The sequence below is a fragment of the Piliocolobus tephrosceles genome, chromosome 4, assembly GCF_002776525.5.
Source record: "Piliocolobus tephrosceles isolate RC106 chromosome 4, ASM277652v3, whole genome shotgun sequence".
Lineage (NCBI taxonomy): Eukaryota > Metazoa > Chordata > Mammalia > Primates > Cercopithecidae > Piliocolobus > Piliocolobus tephrosceles.
The window spans coordinates 111,689,452-111,713,243 of record NC_045437.1 but is presented as its reverse complement, the minus strand read 5'-3'; the positions used below and the strand labels follow the sequence as shown (position 1 = coordinate 111,713,243).

General features: G+C 56.2%; 1 protein-coding gene across 1 annotated transcript in view; it reads right to left on the bottom strand.

Annotated features, from left to right (window-relative positions):
- ADAMTS2 (ADAM metallopeptidase with thrombospondin type 1 motif 2) overlaps positions 1-23,792 on the bottom strand; it is a 223,306-nt gene that overhangs the window by 10,635 nt on the left and 188,879 nt on the right. Inside the window, exons 11-21 of the mRNA XM_023193715.2 lie at positions 18,876-19,021; positions 16,690-16,865; positions 14,777-14,910; positions 12,053-12,176; positions 11,508-11,588; positions 9,276-9,442; positions 6,992-7,151; positions 5,019-5,151; positions 3,996-4,203; positions 1,882-2,011; positions 894-983 (exon numbers count right to left, since the gene is read on the bottom strand). Of these exons, the coding sequence (XP_023049483.1) occupies positions 894-983; positions 1,882-2,011; positions 3,996-4,203; positions 5,019-5,151; positions 6,992-7,151; positions 9,276-9,442; positions 11,508-11,588; positions 12,053-12,176; positions 14,777-14,910; positions 16,690-16,865; positions 18,876-19,021 (1,549 nt within the window). The remainder of the gene's footprint in view (positions 1-893; positions 984-1,881; positions 2,012-3,995; positions 4,204-5,018; positions 5,152-6,991; positions 7,152-9,275; positions 9,443-11,507; positions 11,589-12,052; positions 12,177-14,776; positions 14,911-16,689; positions 16,866-18,875; positions 19,022-23,792) is intronic.

Genomic DNA, 23,792 nt, shown 5'->3' with positions numbered 1-23,792 from the left:
TACCTTCCCTGCCTTCTACCTGGCCCACTTCCCCCTCTGAAGCTGGAGCTAGCAGCCAATCCTGTTACCTTTCAACTTTAAGGCATTTTCTACATAGTTTTTCTAAGCAAAAAAGCAATAAAAATTGAGGTAATTCTGTAGTTGTTCACACTGGTAGGCGAGGCAGGCCCGCACCAGACATTCTCTCCCAGCCCTATGGAGGGGGTCCTGTGCGCGCGATGAGAAAAGGCCATCGGGGCTAACGGGCGGACAGTGGAGGTGGGGAGTGTCCCCAAGCCCCGGCCCGGAGGGACGCGCCCCTCTGCGGCCCCCGTGACCGGACCCCCGCAGGGCAGGGCCGGCGGGGCTGTGAGTTGCGCAAAGGCCGGGTGGAAGCAGGCCATAGTTTCACGAGTCAGAAGACACGCTCAGCAAAGGGTCAGCAGCAGCAGCGACAGCGGTGGCAGCCGGGAAGCCCCTGGCAGTGCCGGAAACTCGGGGCGGGGTCCCCGCACGACGACGCAAGACCGCGCCCCCGAAACCCCCCAGGCCGCGCCTCAAGGGTGGGCGGGGCTGGGGGCGGGTTCGGCCCGGACGGTCGCCCTTTGGCCACCGGCCCCTCCTGCAACCACGACAGATCTTTGCCCCTTTACAAGCCATCACCAACCAGGTTCCGGCCCCAGCAGAGGCCCGAGCCCCTGCCACGCCTCGGCGAGGGTGGCCCCGCCAGCAGGCAGTGTGGCCCGGAGCAGACGCCGAGCTCAGAGGCCCGGGAGAAAACGGTCACCCCAGAGCGCGCCCGGAGAGTCAGGGGAGCTTTCCATAGGCAGAGAGGAGGGGGGCCCAAGGCAAGCTCCACAGGGCGCAGGGCATGCACTGGAGGGCAGAGGCAGAGTTATAAACGGGTCGGTTACTTGACGAGATCTTCTGGATGGGCGAATCGGGGTCCGGGCGGGACAGCCACTGAACTACGTAGCTCTTCTTGGAGGGATCTGAGATGTTTCCTAGAGGGAGGAGAGAGGGGCTGCGGCTGCGGGGCACCAGGCTGGGGCCCCCACCCCAGGCAGAGAGGCTCCGGGTCGCCCGGGGTCCTGGGGAGGCGTCATTCAAGGCCCTTCCGTCCTGGCCTCTCCATCACCCCCACCTGCCCCCGCCCCGGAGAAACGGTCCTCACTGCCAAGTCCATGCCCACCTCCTGCCCCTCCTGACAACATCCTGGGTCTCAGCTGGGTCTCAGCTATCCCGTCTCTCCCGCTGCCCTGGCATGCAGGCCCTGCCGCCTCCTTTTCTGGGCCGGCTTCTCTGCCCCTGCACCCTGCCCCTTCCCCAGGTTCCACCTGCTGACTCCAGCTCTGAGCTTCCAGAAAACTTGGACAGAGCAGTGCCATGGGAATGAGAGATCCCGGATCCACCCTCCCCAGCTGGGTGCAGGTGCCTAGACCCCCCAGAGCTCCCTCCACTATAGAAGGGAACTGTGGCAGGCAGGGTCTAGTCGAGCTATGTGGAGACCTTAGACGTGGCACAGGTACAGCATGTGGCCAGGCATCTGTGAGCAGTGGGTATTCTGGTTCTCCTGGAAGGGCACAGAGCACACCCTCTACTTACACAGGCACCCCCTACACCATGGGCACCAGGCACTCCCCAGCTGACCAAGTCCTGCTGTCACCGTGAGTCTGCAGTGACCTGAAAGCAGGCAGGGGCGAGTCAGCTCCACACAGCTCCCTCCAGTTCCTGACAGGCAAAGGTCCCAGACCTGGCCTGCAGCGCTCCGGTTCTCCACACTCACAGTTGCTGTGTCCAGCTACTCTTTGGCAAGAGCCAGATTTGCCTGAACCAAGTCCGACAACCCTGCCCTGGACTGCTGCATGCTGGGAGCAGGGGCAGGGGCTGCAGGGGGCTTACGGGGACAGGGGCCAAGCCTGCAGATCCTTGCCGTCTCAGGCCGCTCCTCTTGGCAGATGCCGAAGCTGTCGTCTGCAGTGCGGCAGAGCACTGGCCGCTCCTGAGTGCCGTTGCCACAGGTCACCGAGCACTGCAGGGGGAGAGTCGCCAGGCAGGGTTCACCTCCCATGCAGGGCCCACACTGGCAGAGCTGGAGGAGCCCACGGTCCCCAGGCACATGACCCATGCACTCAGGAGGACACATGGGACAGTGGGGAGAGTGCGGTTAGAGGCTGCCTTGCTCCACCCTCGGGGGCTGCTCCAATCTCCTGGGGTCTAAAGAAGGGACCCACATGCCTGTCTCTCTGAGCTGTTGTCAGTGCCCATACACAGACTGGCATAGGCCTGGCACTACTGGGCTCTCAATGATAGCCTCCCTTCTCTAGCTGGAGGAGGTCCAAGGCCCAGGAAAACCTGCTGTGCCCTGGGCAGGGGTTGGGGTGGGGCACTGCAAAAGCTCTGACTCAGCCTAGGAGGTGCCAGTAAGCACCCCACAGTCCTGGACACAAGGCTCTACCACTGGTGCCCTCACTGGCTCCTCCAGCCCCCAGCACCCCCGCTGCTCCACCACACTGACCAGGGAGGTGCCAGAAGGAGCAGTCATACCCAGCCTTCCCCAAGGAAAATTCTCCAGTCCTCACCACATGTGCAGGAAAAGGCCGACTCAGCAGACCTGTATTACTTAAAGCCTGCACATTCCCAACAAAGGCCTGTTTTGTTTTTTCTTTTGTTATTGGTTTTGAGACAGAATCTCACTATGTGGCCCAGGCTGGAGTACAATGGCACGATATCAGCTCACTGCAACCTCCACCTCCCAGGCTCAAGCAATCCTCCCACCTTAGCCTCCCGAGGAGCAGGGAGTACAGGCACACACCACCACACCTGGCTAATTTTTTACATCTTTTGTAAAGACGGTGTTTTGCCATGCTGCCCAGGCTGGTCTCTAACACCTGAACCTAAGCGATCCACCCGCCTCGCCTCCCAAAGTGCTGGGATTGCAGGCATAAGCCATTGTGCCCAGTCCTTGTGCAGCTCCTGGGAACCAAGCTCATGGAAGGTTCCACCTATTAAGAGTGCTTTTGCACGCTTGAGGTCTTGAGTCACGCAGTACCAGTCGGTCTGGGTAGTTCACACCAACGATGATGGATGGGGAACACCCGCTTTTCCTCTAAAGTCTGAGGTCACATCTATGTAACTGACCCCCGTGAAAACCCTGGACGCCCAGGCTCTAGTGGGCTTCCCTGGTTGGTAGCATTTCACGTGCATTGCCACACATGGGTGCAGGGAGAATTCAGGGCATTTCTGTGACCCCACTGGGAGGGGACACCGGGAGCTTGCGCCTGGATTCCTCCCACCCTCCTCGCCTGTGACTTCTTTTTCCCGATCTACTCTGTAGCCTTTCACTGTAAGCCCCTGCAACTGCGAGTCTGTGAGTCCTGCTTCTGAGTCCGCGAGTCCCGCTTCTGAGTCCGCGAGTCCTCCTAGTGGATTACTGAGCCTGAGGGTGGTCTTGGGGAGCCCCTGACACATGCTCCTCCAGCTCTGCCAATGTGGGCCCTACATGTGACTGGGCTGTCAGAGCTCACGTCAGCTCTGGTCTGGCCTCGGCTGGCTCTCAGGCCCTGCCTCTAGGACCACCCCCGTAGCCCTTCAGTCCATCCTCATTCTTCCTCCCAGCACAAGCCTAAGCACGCCCTGCTGATCTCCCCTCCTGCAAGTTTGGCTGGTCTCCTAGATACCCCTCCCACCTCTGCATGAGACCCAGGCCTCCCCTAGGATCCTGGAGCCCTGAACATCCCACTGGGCCTTGGAGCCCAGGCTACCCTCAGTTTCCTGGGATTCCAGATGCCGTATCATACAGAAGCCTCTGCCTGTGCAGTAAAGACACACATTTCACTGGTTTCTTAGCACAGCACTGACCACGTGGCACCCACTGGTGCCGTGAAACCCACGGGATATGACTCAGGACAGGAGCTACATCCAGACCCACATGCCAAAGGGGAATGCTCTGGTCACCTCAGTCCCACCCAAGCTTAGTTTGGGAGCTGAGGACACGGGATTGGGGGATTGCTCACCTGGGACCAGGGCCCAGCTCGCCAACGACCAGGGCAGAGCTCGCGGTTGCAGGCCCGGCGGCTCTCCGGCCGGGCGTCGTTGCAGTGCTTGGTGTGCACGGAGCGGGTGGTGTTGTTGTGTAGGGGCTGAATGCAGCGCACGGAGCGTACCTGCATGCCTGTCCGCCCACAGCTGTGACTGCATGGCTCCCACTCGCCTGTGACCCACCTGCCAGGGCAGAGCGGTGCACGGTCAGGCCTCTGCAGCACCTGCAGAACCCGCCTGGCTGAGCTCCAGTGCTGCTCCCTGCAGCCCAGGTAGACAGCAAGAACAGAGGGCAGCCTGCTCCCCTCCCCAGTGCACCTTCTCTTATTCTCACTAAGATGCTGGCCATCCAGGCTTGCACAGAGGGGAAACTGAGGCTCAGCTGCTGTAGGTCCTACTGATGATGAGTCCCATGCATTTCACCACTGGGAGACTCTGGTGGAGCTGGTGGCTGCGGAGGGCCCGGGCCTCAAGAGCTTTCCCAGCCTCCTTAGGGTCTGGGCCCTGCTACCTGGCCTCACCGCCTCTGACGTCATAAATCCTTCTGGGCAGAGTTCAAGAGCACTGTGGATTCCCTCAGCACCCTGTCCTATGTGGCCCCCACCTGCCCGTTTACCAACCGTCTTCCCCACTGAGGTCCCTGGGCTCAGAAATGCAGCTGGGCCCAGTCCCAGGGCCTGAGCATCAAAGCCACTATTTAAGAAACATCTACCACAGGGCCAGGAGGCAAGCCCCGGGCCTCTGAACCTCCATTTCCCCATCTGGGCATCACTGTTTCTTGTCACCTCTAAGATGCACATAACTGTTCAGTCTGGTGGGTCTGAAGCTGGGGTGCACCTTCTGCCCTGCAGCATCTTAGATTCCATGAAATGTGGCAAGAAAGACTTCGTCAAATGCCTTGGAGGATGCCAGGTCCAGACCCCACACCTCCAAGCATGGGACCCCTGGTGGCCCCTGGCCTCTCGCCTCTAGTGGGAGCCCGAGCTGGGGGCACTCACACTGGCTGGGAGCACTCCTGCGGGTTGCACGCTCGGCGGATGGCTTTGGGCTTCGAGAGGGCGGCACAGAAGCCGCGGTGCACCATCTTGTGGTCCAGCCTCCGGCGGCAGCCATACTTGGTGAACTGGGACCCTGAAGACAGAGAGCTCGAAGGGGCTTGGTGGGGCGGCACGTCCCACCCACGGGGGCGAGGGGAGTGGGCTTCACCCACGGGGGCGAGGAGGGGTGGGCTTCACCAGCAGTGCTGACCTCATTCTCCTGCTCACCCTTGTGATGACGATAAGGGTGGGCAGGGCATCGAGCCTGCGGCTGGCTGGGGGAGGCTTGGTGTGCTCCAGGCGGAGGGGCGGGAGGGCAGGAGAGAGGCCACTTTCTCCCCTAGGCTGCTTCTCCTTCACTGGGCTCCTGGGTCAGAGTGGAGGCCCTATTTCCTCTCTACTGCTAGGGCACCGCTTCTATCTTGACCTCACATGCCCAGCAGGCCTGGTGCAAGCCAGGACCGGGTAAGCACTGGGCCCGCAGCCTGCATGCTTCCTCCCACAGGCCTGGAGCAGCTGTGCTCAACCTGGGTGATTTTCTCCAGCAGGGGACATTTGGCCATGTCCGGGACATTTTTGGTTGTCACAACTGGGGGAAGGGGTGCTACTGGCATCTGGTGGGCAAGGGCCAGGGATGCTGCTCGGTACCCTGTGTCCGGTACACAGGACAGCCCCCATGGCGGAGAGTGACAGAGCCCAAAATGTCAGTGATGCCCAGACTGTGAAACCCTGGCCTGCTGCGTAAGACCAAAGAAAGCACGGGGATAAAGCCCAACCTCCTCTGGGTGCCTGGAGGCATCAGGAAGCAGGGGCTGGGAGGCTGACGTGGTGGAAAGGCGGTGGAGGGGCTCAGGCGAGGAGAAGCCTGCACAGAGGACCCAAGGGGGGGACGCGGTGTGTCCAGGAAAAGCCCTCAAGGCCAGCGTGGCCAGGACCTGGGTGTGAGGCACAGGGTGGAAATATACCGGGGGAGGCCAATAAGTTGCCCCAACCCTGGAGGCCATGAGGAGAATTTTGTTTTTTATCCTGAGAACAGAGAAAGCTGCTGAAGCCTGTGACACCAGGAAGAGACACTGTCTGATGTATCCCCTCAAAAGGTCACTTTAGAGTGAGAGTGGACACACAAGAGCCAGTCCAGACGAAGGTGCCAGGACCAGAGGAATGGCCAGGAAGACGGGAAGAGCAGACAGGCCCAGGAGATTCGCGGGAATCACCGGGAGTGGATGTGCTGATGAAATCCAGGCCTGGTGTAGGGCCAGGGGTGCACAGGGACCCCGGAAGAGGACCCTTCCATCTGCCTGGGCCAGGGAATGACCCCACCTCTTGGTGAGCTCCTTGTCCTCTAGGTGTGGGCTCAGCATGGCATCAAGGGAGGTCTGTCATGGCCACTTGCCTGGTATTGCCCAGCCCCCAGGAGCAGTGAGCATGCAGGACAGATCAGTGCTTCCTGTCCACCTCTGTGTCCTACGTCTGGGGTCCAAGGTGGGTAGGACCCCTCTGTGCTCAGCCCTGCCCCAGAAACATCTGGGAGGCTTTTCCCAGTGAACAGAGGGAGAAGCCTCTGGGGGTATCATCTACACTGCCAGAGTCTTGCCTGTGCGATCCTGCCAATGCCATGGCGTGATCCTTCTGAGCCGCCCACACATCAACCTCCCGCCAGGACAGCCTGTCACCCCCACACTGAAACAGGCCCACAAACGCATACATGGTCCATGCCCCACACGCCCTTTGGCTACCTTGGACCCAGGGCCCCAGCACCCACCCTTCCTGCCCACCCGCTGGCCCCTCCAGTGCCGCGAAGCCCTCACCCAGGCAAAGGTCCCTGCCGTGGCTCCTCGGTCCCTGCTCACGCTGGGCCCCACCCCAGGGAGGCTCCCTACCTTCTCGTGGCCACCCTCATGTCACCCAGGTCCCCAACTCCGAGACCCCCTCACCTCCGCCACAGGGCTTGGAGCACGGAGACCACTTCTTCAGGGCCCACTCGTAGACCACAGAGTCATCTTCCAGTACATTGTTGTCGTCGACATTGAGTGAGTCCTCATGGATCATGTATTTGTACGTCAGTGAGACCCGGGTGTCTCCCGCCGGGATGACCTGTGCCAGCCCAAGAGGCCTTGATGTGCCTGGCCTGCCTTCCATGCTTCCTCCCCAGCCAGCTTAGGAACGGCAGCCGAGACCGACTCCAGAGGAGTCTCATCAATCATGGCAGCTACCTTACCATCCATGAAGTCGCCCGGAACACCGCATTCATGAACACAGAACCTTTATCCCAGGGGGCACAGGGAGAGGTTCCTGTGAGCCTCTGTCTCAACATGTTCTTGTTAACTGATCAATATATAACCTGGTTTTATGTGTGAGTCTGTTTATTTTTCTGTTTGTTTTTGTTTTTGAGACGGAGTCTCGCTCTGTCGCCCAGGCTGGAGTGCAGTGGCACGTCTCAGCTCACTGCAACCTCCGCCTCCCAGGTTCAAGCCATTCTCCTGCCTCAGCCTCCCAAGTAGCTGGGACTACAGGTGCCCACCACCACATCTGGCTAGTTTTTGTATTTTTAGTAGAGATGGGGTTTCACCATGTTGGCCAGGCTGGTCTTGAACTGCTGACCTCGGGTGATACACCTGGCTTGGCCTCCCAATGTGCTGGGATTACAGGCATGAGCCACTGCGCCTGGCCTATTTGTGAGTCTGTTTAAAGACACTTTATTTGATATTGACTGTGATTCATTAACACTGAACTCACAGTCAATAGCACTGCAGCCCATGCCTGAACGAAGCTTATTCAACACATGTATTTTCTTCTTAAGACAACACTACTTCCTGGGCCTAGAAACACTGGACAGCACTTCAGCAATAGGCTCGGGGTGATTTTAAACAGTGAAATCGCCCCCAGAGTAGCACAAAACGTGACATATGTGACACTCAACACGCTGCAGAAAGAATCTCTTTGTGGGATGAGAGCGGAAACAAGCAGACAGCGTGCCGAGTTGCTCCCACCTCCACTGGGAACACGTGTGTCAGGGAACTCACACTTCACCGCTCTGTGCATGTCCATTTGGGGCTCAAAAATCAATGTTAGTGAGCAGGTGAATTTGCAAATACCGAAACCGCGAGTACCGAGGACCAACTGCTCACACACTGATGCAGGCAGGTAACCAAAGGCACTTTCAGGGGGCAAGAAGTCACTGCAGGTGAGGCGGGCAGGGTGGCATGGGGCACACAGGACATACCTGGCTCACTGCTGCACCTGCTTACAGGTGCACCCACGTGTGGAGCGCTGGGGGCTGGCAGATTAACCCCAATGCCAGCATGTCCACCTTAGGGGAGGGGCTCCAGAGCACAAGAGCCTTATTTGTGATGTGTATCTTTTTTTTTTTTTTTTTTGAGACGGAGTCTTGCTCTGTCCCCCAGGCTGGAGTGCGGTGGCACGATCTTGGCTCACTGCAAGCTCCGCCTCCTGGGTTCACGCCATTCTCCTGCCTCAGCCTCCTGAGTAGCTGGGACTACAGGCACCACCACCACGCCCGGCTAATTTTTTGTATTTTTAGTAGAGACGGGGTTACACCATGTTAGCCAGGATGGTCTTGATCTCCTGACCTCTTGATCTGCCGGCCTCAGCCTCCCAAAGTGCTGAGATTACAGGCGTGAGCCACCACGCCCAGCTGATGTGTACCTTTTTTGACAAATAAAATATATCCTTATGCAATTAAAATTAAATTTTAAAAAGTGATCTGACCTTGTCAAAACCATGTAAAAAAAAAAAGTGATTTGAAAATCCAGCCCCCTTGGTACTTTCCTATAACCAGGAGATCTGGGTCCCGTCCTGCTCAGAGATGCACTCCAGCGCAGCCTGGGGCTGGGCATCTAGCTTCCCGGACCCTGACTGTCACCTCCCAGAGTGTTACCGGCTTCCAACGTAACAGCGTACTCGAACGAGCATGCTGATGGCAGCTGTGAATGTCATTCAGATGGTGAAACCGAAACCCTCAAAGGCAGAGTGTGCCCAAGGTCACCTGGGGCCATGTCGGGTCCAGAGCCCCAACTCGTGGACGCATGTCCCTTCCTGGCTCTGATGAAGTTGGAGGCCCTTGGAGCCAAGGGCAGGCCAAAGGGGCCATGCAGAGTGTGACCTGAAGGGTCAGGAGGCTCAGTGTCCCAGGCACCCCCATCCCTCCCTCAGTGGCCACCCGCACCCCGGCCTGGGCCCAGCCCTGCCCAGACTCACCAGAACAGTGATGGTACCGTGGAGGGGGCCCATGGTCTGCAGCGTCTCGCGGCCGTCCTCGTCCCTGTACTCCCACTCCACGCCCATGGCAATGAAGGTTTTGGAACTGGCATCCACGTCATTCTCTTCATTTAAGATGAACTTGCCTGTCTCCAGGTTCTTGACGGCTGAGAATGGCAAGACCAAGTCCTCTGTTGTGGTCACCCATGGGCAGGACCCAGACCCACTGGTTTGGGCTGGCCGGGGAGTGGTGGGCAGCTGGACCCCTCATCTCTCTGGCTGCCCCCCGCCCGTTTCCTCTGTGCCACGACAGCCCAAAGGGCTCTGGGAGCCCTGCTTGCCCATCATTGCTCCCTTGGGACCAGATTACCCTCGACTCACAGCCTCTGCCCCCACCAGCCCTGGAGGTGCCAGCTCCCCTTGGAAGCCACTCAGTAGCTGCCAAGGCCACCTACCGACAGCCTATTGGGAGCACTCAGTGGGCACTTAGAGGCCACCCTGGGCAGGATGACTGGGAGGGGTCTCTACCCGGTGCAGGGCATCTGCTGGACAGGCGAGCACTGGACCCTGCTGGGGTAGGGGCTTCCTGCCACGGGGTGAGCAGATGTCTGGCTGAAGCAGCAGAACCCCCATCAGTGACCATGGCCCAGCCGAGGCCCCAGCAGCTCCCCACAGCTCCAGAAGAGGCCTGGCCCGATTGGGTGACGCTCAGGTCATCTAGGAGCAGAGGACCTGGCTAGCCAGGAAGCCCCATGCTTTCTACAGTGTGGGGGGTGGCTACTGCAGGGCAGCTGGGTGATGTGAGTAGGGCTGCAAACAGGGCACTAGTCAGAGAACCATTCCCTGTCATGTCCCCTGTAATTCTGTCAACTCACAAACAAAGCCTCTGCTTGGTGCCACAGGTCCCTGACTTCTCTTTCCACAGAGAGTGGCCTCAGCCCCAGAGGCGGTGGCAGGAAGCAATGTTGGGACAGAAACGTCTTTTTGTTCAGAAACTGACTTTTCTGTTCACTTTCTGCTTCAGGCAAGTAGTACAGGTTTTTGAATTTAGGGTAGCAATCTAAAGTTTCCTCGTAAGATGAGTAAGAGGCCGGGCACGGTGGCTCACTCCTGTAATCCCAGCACTTTGGGAGGCCAAGGCAGGTGGATCATGAGGTCAGGAGATCGAGACCATCCTTGCTAACATGGTGAAACCCCATCTCTAGTAAAAATACAAAAAATTAGCCGGGCATGGTGGCGGGCGCCTGTAGTCCCAACTACTCAGGAGGCTGAGGCAGGAGAATGGCGTGAACCCGGGAGGCAGAGGTTGCCGTGAGTCAAGATCGGGCCACTGCACTCCAGCCTGGGCGACAGAGCGAGACTCAAAAAAAAAAAAAGGTAAGAAAGAAAAATGAATATCAAAAGAGAGTGAGACCCTATCTCTAAATAAAAACAAAATAAAATAAAACAAAAGGGCGTGGTGTGTTTGTCAGGCAGCATGGGAGCCCCGACCCTGTCCAGCCTCCTGGGGACAGGGATGAATGTGGGGCTCAGACTGGGGAAGGGACTTATCCAGGGGCCCCAGCAGTCCCTGGTATCACTTCTGACCTTGGCCCACGAGTCCCCAGAAGGCAGGGCCCAGGCACCTTCAGGGGAAGGGCGGACAGGCCCTGAGAGCCTCCGGCGTGGCCTGGGAGGGCGCAGTCTCCCAGGCAGTGCTGCTTCGTGGAAAGGGGCACCCAGAGGTGTGAGAACATCCACATTTTTGGGAGATACCAGAGTCCCTATTTTAGCTGGAATCTCTTGAATTTAAAATTAAATGAATTGAAAATATAAGTGCACTGTGTGTGCCCACCTGCCAGCTGGCCTTGCTGTGGGGATGGGAGGGCTGCCCAGGACGCTGCTGCCTGCAGACCCCGCCTGCCTTCCCAAGGGCAGGGGGCCTTCCCACCCCAACAGTGAGAACAGGTGACAGGGAGTCATCCTGTAGACTGAGGGACACATGTTTTGGATATACATCCTTTCATAGCTGCTGCCAAGTGGAGGCCTCTGATCCTAAACCCTGGCTTCTCCACAGAGGGAGGACCCTGGGACAGGGCCCAGGTGGGCTGAGCAGAGGGACAGGTAGGGGAGGGGCTGCTCTGGCTCAGGTCACAGCTGTACAACCCAGGCCCCTGACCCCTAGCACTCTTCCCGTTGATCCCAGAGGAGCCAGGTCTTGAGGACGCTGAGTTGTCCGGCTCTGAGACTCACCCAGATGGTGGCTGGTGGCGTCTACCTCCTGAATGAGCAGGTGCCTGGCTCCCGCAGGGATCTCAAACATCTTGATGTAACCTTTTTTGATGTGGAAAGACACAGCAAACTGAGAAGGGAAAGGGCTGCTCGAATTCGCATAATGCAAGGAGGGGCCTCGCTCTTTAAGGCAGTTCGCTTGGGGGCTCTCCCAGGATCCTGGGATTTCTCTGGCTTTGAGCACCCACCTGAGAGGGGCCACCAGGAAAGCTGCTGCCTCTGGGCTAGTCTCTAAGGCCCAACCCGGACATCCTTAGATACTGGCATTCTCCACTCTGACTCCTGTGACCTAGGCCCCCACTCTCCTCTTCTCCACCCACCCTGGCACCCAGCTGGGGCTGTCCCCAACTTAGGATTCTCCCTCCCCATCACTGTCACAGACCTCTCCCCCTCCCCAGAATAGTCATGACCCCGGACAGTCCCAGGATGAGTCAGGCCCGCAGCTGTCCGGGCGTGAGCTACTGCGGGCATCCAGGCTCCAGGGCAGAGGGCAGGGACTCACTCACCGTGCTTCTTGGGTGACCGTGTGAACGTGCCCTTGACCACTTTGCAGTGGCTGTTGTCCCCTCCACACACGCCACATTTGTCTTCCTGCTTGCTGGAGCCGATCACACCGTCACAGCCTACCTTCTGTTGGGGGAGGAGGCAGTGAGCCCTTGAGATGTCCGGCTAGTAGAGTCAGGGTCATGCTATGTTGTCCCCAGTCTCGAACACCTGGCCTCAATAAATCCTCCTGCCTTGGCCTCCCAAAGCATTGGGATTACAGGCATGAACCACCTCTCCTGGCCTCATGTTTTATTACCTCCAAAATCAGAATGCGTCTGGTCATCAGTTAAACCGACCTTGCCTGCCACCTACAGCACGTCTCGACCTGGCAGTTTCCGTCTGGGTCCCTGTATATGTGGCTTATCTTGGGCAGGGGACCCACCGGGGCCCAGGCAGACACTGTCCCTGGCTTGGTGAACATTTATGTTTGGCAAGCGGGAGACGCTGTTTATTTTTAAATTTTTTTTTGAGACAGAATCTCACTCTGTCACCCAAGCTGGACTGCAGTGGTACAATCTCAGCTCACTACAACCTCTGCCTCCTGGGTTCAAGCAGTTCTTCTGCCTCAGCCTCCCGAGTAGCTGGGATTACAGGTGCCCACCACCACGCCAGGCTAATTTTTTTGTATTTTTAGTACGACGGGATTTCACCATGTTGGCCAGACTGGTGTCAAACTCCTGACCTCAGGTGATCTGCCTGCCTTGGCCTCCCAAAGTGCTGGGATTACAGGCCTGAGCCACTGCACCCGGCAAGTGTTGATATTCTTTAATAGACGGAATCCAGTTGGATATTATTTTTTGACCCAGTATTAGATTCTGCATGAATATTTATGTTTTCTAATTATGCAAAATTGAGCAACCTGCTATTACCTGTCAAAATCAACATTAATAAAATATTTAACTTATTATTATTTTTTTTTGAGATGGAATCTCGCTCTGTCACCTACGCTGGAGTCAGTGGCGTGATCTCGGCTCACCTCAGCCTCCGCTTCCTGGGTTCAAGTGAGTCTCCTGCCTCAGCCTCCCAAGCAGCTGAAACTACAGGCGTGTGCCACCATGCATGGCTGCATTTTTTTGTATTTTTAGTAGAGATGGGGTTTCACCATGTTGGTCAGAGTAGTCTTGAACCCCAGACCTCAAATGATCTGCCTGCCTCGGCCTCCCAAAGTGCTGGGATTACAGGCGTGAGCCACCGTGCCCAGCCCCTATCCTTCTTTAATATCAATGTGAGGAATGAAGTGATAGCCATACCCACTGAGATGGTGGATTAGTGATCTTCCCTCCCCGTTAGGTTTGCAACCATGTTCACAGCTGCCATCTAAAGCTACTTGTACTACAACTGTTTCCCATGCTTGCTGCCTGTATTATGTTTTCGTTTTTTAAAATTTCTTATGTCTTGATATTTTGACATCTTGAAAGTCTTCCTGTCAGGGGAGAGACCACACCTCCCAGGGCTCCCCAGTTCTAAAGCACTGGGCTGGGGACACACCTTTCATATGCAAACCAGCCAGTCCTCAGTCTATACCCCAAGTACCCCCTTTATCCAGGCCTCACATACCAAACCAACATTCCTTCACCCTAAGTCATCCCAGGGTCAGGTACCAGACAACTGGGGACCACCCTGGACTCCAGAGCTCACTGGAATGATTCAAACCGGCCATTCCCGAGCTGTTCCCTTTATACTGCCCTGCCTTCCTGAGGAGCCCTTTCAGTGACATTGGCCTCCCCACGTCCTCACTGGGTCACCTCCATAAGTTAAAATCCCACGGGTACAAAGCAGACACCACCTGTGCTTGTTTTGGAGTATTTGGTGTCACCATCTCTGAGCCAGCTGTACAGCCCAGCCTCCCTGCCAGGCTCTGGCTGATCCGGCTGAACCAGCCTCTCTGCCCTGCTGAAGTCACAGGAGCAAATGCAGAGCAGCCCTCAAGCATCCTCCTGGCTCCAGCTCCCAGCTCCCAGCCTCCAGCCCCAGCCGCTGCACCTGCGCCCACTCCCCTAGAGATGCCTTCCTGCCGACGCTGCTATTTCTCAGGAAGGTCAAGCCAGAGTCAGCCTCCATGACTCCTGCAATCAGTCCTGTCTACACAAGCCCTAAGCAGAGGCTTCCAGTTGTTTGCGGGGGAGCCTGGCAGGGACAAGTCTATGTTCATGTCACTGTCACATGCCGAGGTGACACATGATTGTTCTTCCTGACAGCCTAAGACTGAAGCCAAAGGCATCATAATAAAAGAAAACAGGGGAGGCATTTCTACAAAGCACCAAACCAGTGACCCTCACAGGGGTCCCCCAGATCCAGCAAGAAGCTGCCCAGTGCCCTACGGGGTGCAAGGACGGGGCCTGCTTCACAAGGATCCCCTGTAGGTCACGTGCATCGGAAATCACCTGGGATGCTCCTAAAAATTCATGCTCCCAGGCTGCCACCCTGACCTGTGGAATCAGGATGTCTGAGGTGGAGTCCAAACTCTCCAGGTGAATCCTAGGCATACTCAAGTCTGAGGCTCCCAGCACAGGGAAGAGGTAAACAGACATTTGCTAAGAGCCTGCCCTGGTCCGGGCACTGTTTCTGACACTTTGTGTGCTTCACCTCACGCATCTTCCCTGTAGCCCAAAAAGCGGGAGGTCAGTACCCAGGAAGCTGAGACTTGACACGGTAGCCCCCTGCGCCGGCCTCTGTGTACTCACCCTGCAGTCCCCGCGCACACAGAGGCTGAAGGCGTCCTTGTAGGAGCAGCGTGTCCCGTCGTGCACCATGCGCTTCATGGACACCACCTCCCCAGTCTCCCTGGACTCGCAGTACAGGTGGCATCTCTCCTTGGCTGGAAGGGAAGCAGCCGGGGGTCTGCAAGGAGCCCTGATGGCTTCCCCAGGTGTGTGCAAAGGAGGCACCACGCAGGGAGAAATTTCCACGAGGGTCTTAGGACTCACCTGCCCCCACGTGGCCCGCCCTCCAGGGCAGACAGAGAGGGAAAGGGGTGGGTGACAGCAGCCCCCATCCTGTCTCTGTGTCTCCTGAGCCTTTGACCCTGGTGGTTGTGGACTTCGGAAGAGCTTTTCCCAACCAAGCCAGCCAGGCTGTTGGTGCAGCCTGGCTCTCACATCCCCAGGCCCCGCCTGGAGACCCCTGAGGCTGCAAATGACTGTTTGCTGGGTCGCTATCTAAAGAACCCTTTCCAGGCTGGGCACGATGGCTCATGCCTGTAATCCCAGCACTTTGGGAGGCTAAGGTGGGCAGATCACTTGGAGTCAGGAGTTCAAGACCAGCCTGACCAACATGGTGAAACCCTGTCTCTACTAAAAATACAAAAATTAGCTGGGTGTGGTGGCGGGCGCCTGTAATCCCAGATACTTGGGAGGCTGAGGCAGGAGAATCGCTTGAACCCAGGAGGCGGAGCTTGCAGTGAGCCAACACTGCACCACAACACACTGCACTCCAGCCTCCAGCCTGGGGTGACAGAGCAAGACCCCACCTCAAAAAAAAAAAAAAAAAAAAAAAGAGGTCAGGAGCAATGGCTCACACCTGTAATCCCAGCACTTTGGGAAGCCGAGGCAGGCAGATCACAAGGTCAGGAGATTGAGATCATCTTGGCTAACATGGTGAAACCATGTCTCTACTAAAAATACAAAAACAAAAATAGCCGGTCGTGGTGGCGGGTGCCTATTGTCCCAGCTACTCAGAAGGCTGAGGCAGGAGACTTGAGTGAACCTGGGAGGCGGAGCTTGCAGTGAGCCGAGATCGCACCACTGCACTCCAGCCTGGGCAACAGAGTAAGACTCCGTCTCAAAAAAAAAAAAAAAAAAAGTAAATAAAGAATCCTTTTCAGTCAATCTCTGAAATCCAGAATGAGGTCAGTCTGCCTGGATTCAGACCCAGATCCCAGGAACCCTCCCTTCTCAGCCTTCATCTCAGAAGCAACGAAAACGCTGGGCCCCCAGACTGCAGCCTCCACCAGAGGGGGACCCCGTCTGCTCTGTCACTTCCAACCCTGCACTGGCCCACATAGGGCAGCAGGTGCTGGGCTAGGGCAATAGCCACGGAGGAGAAACAGGGACTGTATGTTTAGTCGGTCACAAGAAGGTCCCCAGCTGCCACACAAGCACTGCCATGCCCAAGACCACCAGACTCCTCAGGTCCCTGAGCAATAAATGCCTTTTAATGCTGAAACCAGTTGAAGTCAACTTTCTGACACTTGCAACTGAGAGTCCTGACTAATAGAGAAGGTCAGAGGTCACCAGGTTCCTTGGCAGGGCCAGCCCCAGCCTCAGCCTTGAGCTGACCATGCAGTTCAAGCCTTGTCCACCCCTGGTGGACTGCAGGAGCCCAGCCCCTGCCGAGCCCACAGCCCAGCCACCTCTTCCGTGTCCTCAGCTACTCCAGGTGTTCTGGCTGCTCTGGGATTGCAGCCCTGCTAGGAACCTTAATGCCCCACCCGGAGTGGCCCAGGGCAGCCACACCAGTCAGGGTGGGCTCTCCTGCTAGCCCAGGGTCGTGGCAGCCTTGCCCCATGCAGAATCACAGGCACAAGCCAAGGCAACCCCCACCTGCCCACCCTAGGGCCTGCCTGCTGAGCCCCACTGCTGTCGCCAGAGGGGCTCACCATCCCGGTGCTCGTGGGGCAGCCAGTGGTGCTGGGCATCACCGTGCTCGAAGTACAGGTCCCATTGGCGGCACTGCTCCTCACGGAAGTCAGCCAGGGAGTCGGGGCAGTCCTGGCGGCTGCAGAGCTGGAAGTCGTAGGCAAGGCCCGAGCAGGTGCGGCCCCCGTTGGCTGGGCTGGAGGAGAAAGCAAAGGCCTTGCCGCTCAGTGCCAATGGAAAGAGGCAGCACCTGGGTGCCACTTGTGAGATCTTTTCAGGGGCGATCCCTAAGTCTCAGGTGTCAGGGGGGATCCCTAAGTCTCAGGTGTCGGGGGGCAGCTCTGCTGAGCAAAGGGACCTTGCTCTGCCACGTCGCAGGTATAAGACCTGGGCAGTTCCCCAGCCTGTCAGGCCTCAGAGTGAAGATCTTGAAAGGATAGGGCAGGATGGCCACATTCCCCCCTCCTGGGGCTCCTGTGGGGAGGCAGCATCTGCTCACAGCCCTGGTGCCGCACCCTCCCCAGCACTGATGCCTGGGCTTGGAAATGAACAGGAAGCTGTGATTGGGTGTTTAGGTTCTGTGTTCCCCACAGGGGGAGAACCCCAGCTGGCAGGAGTTGAGCGAGCCTCCTCTGCAGCTGGCCCTGGGCACTAAGCCTGGCACAGAAAGAGGCATGCTGAGGCCCCAGAGTCCCGGTGCTGCTGTTCTTAGCAAGTGTCTGGCACAAGGCAGATGTACCACGGCCGCTGGGTTTTCTCCCTGCAGACAAGGCGGGCTGCATCTCCGTAACGTCTTCGCTTCATTGAGAACAGCACCGACCCACACACTGCCTCTTGAGGTTCTAAATGCCCAGCAATATCTTCCCGAGTATGGTGTAAAAGCCCCAAGGGTGCTTGAGGAGGGGCCACGGGGCTCCCTGTCTGCTCCTGGCCGGGAGGGCATCCTGGAGCCTGGGGCAGGAGGACAGCAGGGGTAGGAGAGGGCTCCATGCACACGCATGTTCACAAATGCTGCTGAGGGAGGCTGATACGGTCTTGACTCCCTCCCCAGAACCGAGACTGATGGCCCTCTCTGGCTCCCCAGGGTCCAGTTCAGGCCTGGCCAGAGCAAGCAGAGCAGCCCAAGGGAACAGGACCCAGGAGCAGCTGCAGAGGCCGGAGCCCAGCAGCCGGGACGTACCCCAGAGGCCTCTGGCCAGCTGGTAACTGGGCCTGGCTGTGCATCTGTGATGCCCGATTCAAAGGCTGGAAATCTGTTTTGTTTGTTTTTCTAATGTGAAATTACAGATTGTCAATATTTTCAGGCAAATCAAAATCTTTAAAATACCAGACAGGCCAAAAAGGAAAGACAGAAGCTGTGTGTGTCTAAGCAGCCGCAGGGCCTGCAGCGTAAGGGCCCGCTGGGCGGGTGGGAGATGGAGTAACGCCGATGTTTGTGGAGGGTTCTCTCTCCACCCCAGCCCCGCCAGGACGCTCTCTGGGTGAGGCCGGGTGAGCGTTCAGGCAGGAGGAGGCAGGCAGAGGAGGAGGGAGAGGAGGGTGTGGATAAGAAAGTGGCTGTGGGCCGAGGAGGGTGCATGGGCCCAGGAGACATTTACAGGGTGCGTGGGGTGAGGTGGGAGGAATGAGAAGGCGCAAGAGGACAGCACAGGGCACGGGGCCTGCGTGACGGGTGCGGGTGGGGTGTGGTTGGGCACGGGGCCTGCGTGACGGGTGGGAGTGGGGTGTGGCTGGGCACGGGGATGCAGCTGGCATGGGCCGGCTCCACAGGCTGTCCCTGCCCTGGACAGCCAGACATTGATGACAAGTCCCAATCCTGCCCTCACCTGGCTGCAAACAGCTGCCCAGGTGCTAGCATCTGGGGGCCTGAGAGACCACCCCCGTTTACCTCCATTTTCCCCAGCTCGGTCCTGCCTCCTCTCCTCCATGCCCGTGGCCAGAAGAGACAGAGTAAACCTGTCTAGAGTGGGCTGCAGGCAGGTGGGCCGCGGGTCCAGTCCGGGGGAAGGGGTAAGAGGCAGGGCTAAGCGTCCCCTGAGCCGTGGCCCCCTCCCAGGTAGGGTGAGGTGGGCGGGGCAGCCTGCCCTGCACCTCTCCAGAACTGGTGAGCAGCCACAGGGCCCTCCAGGACAGGGCTGGCTGGAGAGGGTCTCCTGGACCCTCAGCTGCCACTCAGGAAGGCCAGGGGAACGTGGGGCCAACTCACTGTGGGTTGTCGCACTGGCGGGTCCTGAACTTCACGCCCGTGCCACAGGTACGCGAGCAGGAGCCAAACGGACTCCAAGCGCCCCAGTTGCCGTCCCGTTTGAGGATGTCAGGTGTCAGCCAGATGCAGTGTCCTTTAAAGCAATGCTGAAAGACAGGAAGCCAGTCCCTCCACTCACCCTCACACCGGGCCTTGGGGACGCTCCAGCACTCCGCAGCCTGCAGTGCCTGGGACACGTCCTGGCCTGGCTCCGGGGCACAGGGGGAGCTCACCCTCCTTGCCCCTAGATGCTCAGAGCCCCTGGAAGACAGGCCTCATCCGCCAGAGGCAATAAGAGGCACAGTGAGGGGCCGGCCTGCCCTGCCTCCCGCTCGCTGACCCACCCTCCTGCCTTCCAGCAGCTTTGTGTCCCCTCAGCCGGAACTTGCACCATACTATGTCGCCAGGATAGATGCCTCCTGGGTGCCCACACACAGCCCGTTTATAAAGATACCACTGGCATATCAGGCCAGTGACTGCAAGACATCCAAGATTTATTTAAGTAAAAAAGGCAATTTAGAGGAAGTACTATGGAAAAGAGGGACAAGTAATAGCCGACGTGGTAAAAACCAGGAATAAAGTCCAACGCTGGCATGTAGGAAAAACAATTTCACAACTTAATCTGATCATAGTGCTCCCATTCCTCTAGGTCGAGGGGGAGGAAGCGTCTCTAGTTTAGGGGACCCGCTTTAAGAGGAAGATTGCAAAATTAAAGAATTAAATTAGGTGCAAAATGGATTATTGACTTGAAATGAGAAAATACATCATACAAAAACGTTTTAAAACTGACAATAACCACAACCAACCAAAAAACAGAGAACAATGATGGAACTTTTCCTTCAGTTCTGACTCCGTACTGTTGTTTTTTTTGTTGTTTTTGTTTTTTTTTTTTGAGACGGAGTCTCGCTCTGTCGCCTACTGTAACCTCCGCTTCCCGGGTTCAAGCGATTCTCTTGTCTCAGCCTCCTGAGTAGATGGGATTATAGGTGCCCACCACCACGCCCAACTAATTTTTTTGTATTTTTAGTAGGGATAGGGTTTCACCATATTGGCCAGGCTGGTCTCGAACTCCTGACCTCAGGTCATCCACCTGCCTCAACCCTCCCAAAGTGTTGGGATTACAAGCGTGAGCCACTGTACCCGGCCTGTATACTTTAAAAAGTGAATTTAAATACAGATCTCATCTTATTAAAGGTGTTAGAGAAAAAAACCAATCCCAACCAAACAGGCAGCAGATGGAGTTGGCCAACACTTGCCCTGGCATATTGAGGGAAATTCTTTCTTTTTTTTAAAAAAAAAGATCAATACTTTAAAGAAGTTATGGGTGATGCCATCTGAACATTTAGGATGATCAGATTTGCAGGAGGTGCTCTCTGGTTTCCGTCCTTGATGTGGATTTCAGGGCATTTCAAGTTTTCTCTGTGGGAGCTGGCCTTTAAGACACTCTTTGGATGAGCAATGCTCGGTAACAGTTGCTGTGGATGCCTCACTGTAGTGGCAGCATTTGCAGCTTCCCGGCGTCTTTGATGTTGTCAACATTTCATGTCAAATCAGAAAGATGTCTGAACCATTTTCCTGTGTGTTCATCAGATTCCCTCCTCTTCATTAATGAGGCTGTCAAATGCTCCAAGAGCCTGCTAACTTCTTTGATATGTGTCTCTTCCTCCTAATGAGCGACTGCTTTTGGTTTGATATAAAACCTTTCTTTTTTTGGTGACAATGAGCTTTTTGAAGCCAGAGTTATTTTTTTTTTTCCTTGCTCATTTTCTACTACTTTAGTTTCACATTCCATTAATTTTTATCTGAATTTTCTTTCCTTTCTAATAAATAAATTTGAAAATGATAAAAGGTATATTTTATACATATATCCAAATCAGAGTCTGTCATTTCTTCCTTATTTTATGGAAACATTCCCAAGCCACTTTCCAAGTGGAAGTGAAAACAGTGCATTCAGACGTAATCAACAGTTTTGCATTGTGTTTTCATTGAGGTTTCTCTTCTGTCTTTGAAATTTTTTAGAGCCCTTCATTTATTGTCATCCATATGTTGTGAGGCTAGGCCAACTTTTGTTTGTTTATGTTTTAATTATTGTATTTATTTTTTTGAGACAGAGTCTCACTCTGTTGTCCAGCCTGGAGTGCATTGGCATGATCTTGACTCACTGCAACCTCCACCTCCTGGGTTCAAGTGATTCACCTGCCTCAGCCTCCCCAGTAGCTGGGACCACAGGCATGTACCACCACATGCAGCTAATTTTTGTATTTTTAGTAGAGATGGGGTTTCACCATGTTGGCCAGGCTGATCTCGAACTCCTGACCTCAAGTGATCCACCCACCTTGGCCTCCCAAAGTGTCGGATTACAGGTGTGAGCCACCTGTAATCCCACATGACCTAGGCCAGCTTTTAGACAAGCAGACCATCCTGTTACACTTGGCCTTTCTAAAGAAATATCCATGTTGGATCTGTGTTTAAAGTACTCCATCTATAAAACAAACCTAAAATGAAAACAAAATACTGCTCATATAGAAGTAGTCATAACCTCAGGTACCACTGAGGCACCTTTTTCTCCAAAGATCTGAGGAAACGGCCAGCACACAGCCCATATTCTGCAATGACCCCAGGTGAGTTGGCACAGAGGTGTGGCAAGTATTTCTGGAAGCTACTATTACACCTGGACAGACACAATAATTTAACTCTACTTGTAAGAGACAGAATCGTGGCAATAAGCCAAAAAAATGCCCTCAATCCATTTTCTCTGTAGTCAAAGCAGCAAAATGCCCGAGGCCGTTCTAATGCCACCCACGGGAGAAGAGGTACATCAGTGAGAAGCAGGAATGAAGACAGAAGTGCTCTTAATCAAATATGGTTAAAATATCTTATTTTTGCAAAATTTACAAAACCATATGACCACATGAACACATGGCTTGGCCTCTCCCCGGGCCTTGGAAGGGGGTCAGGTGAGCCAGGGGCCCTGAAGCCTAAGCATCATGAGCTTCATGGGAAATCGACTTCTGCTTCCTCCTCAAAGCCCCTCCATGGCTCCCCTCTTGCAGCAGGACCAAGTCTTGTGGCTGGCATCAAAGACTCGGTACGACTGGCCTCTACTTACTCCTCAGGGTCGCCTGCCCCAGCACATCAGCACTGCAGTGCTGACTGCTCTGAACAGACCCCTCTCTCTTCCTTCCCTGCCCCGTGCACACCTCCATCTCCTCAACGCACACCTGGCGCAGTAGACCCCGTGCTGTGCCACCCAGATCCCTCTTCAGGACCAAGTCATTGATTCCTCAAACTGTGGAGCATGTGGGCTGCTCATGGCTCACAGCTGAGTTCTTTTCCAGGAACAGCCCCCAGACCAAAGTCATGTCCCTTTCCTGGGGACAGCCAAAGCCAGTGACCGGTCAAGGTTGGGGTTCAAACATTGCTTCAGTTGGGCCAACTGTGAAAGGCTCCAGAGCTGCAGATGGTGCTGGCCGAGCCCTCTGCTGAAGTCGCATCCCTGTGCAGTGCCTCAGTCTCCCCACAGCGCTGGCCCTGAGAGTGTGCCCTGGAACTTCTACCATCAGGTCTCTGTGTCTGAGGTCGTTTCTGGGGACCCATACTCCTATGTCCACGCCTGAGCTGCTCCCCTCCTGTGCTTCCTTCCTGGTCCTCCTCGCTTGGGCAAGCCCTGCCTAGCACCCGACTTTGCCCACATCTTCCCTTCCTTCCTAGCAAAGGCCCCTCACTCTCATGCCTTGCTAAAACCCTCCCAGGCCTGCCTTTGTGGCAGTCTGAGCCACGTGGGGACTGCAGAGCCCGCTACTCTGTGGAGGGAGATACTGTGGGCAGGTGGTCAAGGGCTCCTCCCATCAGGCTGGGCCAACAGGAACCGACTGGCGTCAGGCAGCCCTGGCTCCCGGCCATTTGGGGTCCTAACCATCTCCTTCCTGGGCACCATTACCTCATCTCTTGCCCCAAAGCCTCCTCTCACTCGAGCATGGAGGGGAGGGGAACAACCCAGAGAAATGCTGGCTGGCGTTCCCCTCAGCCAGTGGTGCAGGTGGGGCTTGCAGGCGAGGAGGGGCCCAGGTAAGGCAGTGCCATGGCCCGAGTGCGTGTGTCCCCTCAAATTCATATGGGGAAGCCCTGACCCCCAGTGTGGTGGCCTTTGAGAAGTGTTAGGTAATGGCCCTCGTGAGTAGGACTGACATCCTCATGAGAAGAGACGTGAGAGAGATGCCCTCTCTCCCTGCCGTGTGAAGAGATCATGGGAACATGGCAAGCCAGGAAGAGGGTCCTTCCAGAAATCAACCTTGCTGGCACCCAGACCTTGGATTTCCCAGCCTCCAGGACTGCGAAGAACAAGGCTCTGTTGTGTACGTCACCAGCCTGTGGTATTTCCGTTAGAGCAGCCGAAGCTGAGGAAGATGGAGTGGGTGAGCTGTCCTGGCACTGCTGAAGGCTGAGGCTGGGGCAGACTCTAAATCACTGGTGGCCACAGGAACCAGGAGCCAGGAGGATGGAAGGAGCCACACAGTGGTTCCCCTGTCCCAACTGGGCAAGCCAGTGCCTAACCTGGAAATGGAAGCTGGGCATGACCACTCAGGGCAGTCCCCCAGGGTCTGCAGTGTGGGGGACCACCCCTGGGGCAGACCTGGATACAAATGTGTAGAAGGGAACAGGAAGACAAAGCAATGCAGGAAGAGAAAAAGTCACCCTCATTTCCGCCACACAGATGTCTTTCCTCTAATAGGCTGGTTGATTTCCTCCTGGACAGCTATGAGCACTGAACAGTGTGATAACCCTCCGTGAAGAGTTCATCCTCTGATCTCCTCAGAGTGATGACCCTGCCTGAAGAGTTTCATCCTCTGATCTCAGTGTGATAACCCTGCGTGAAGA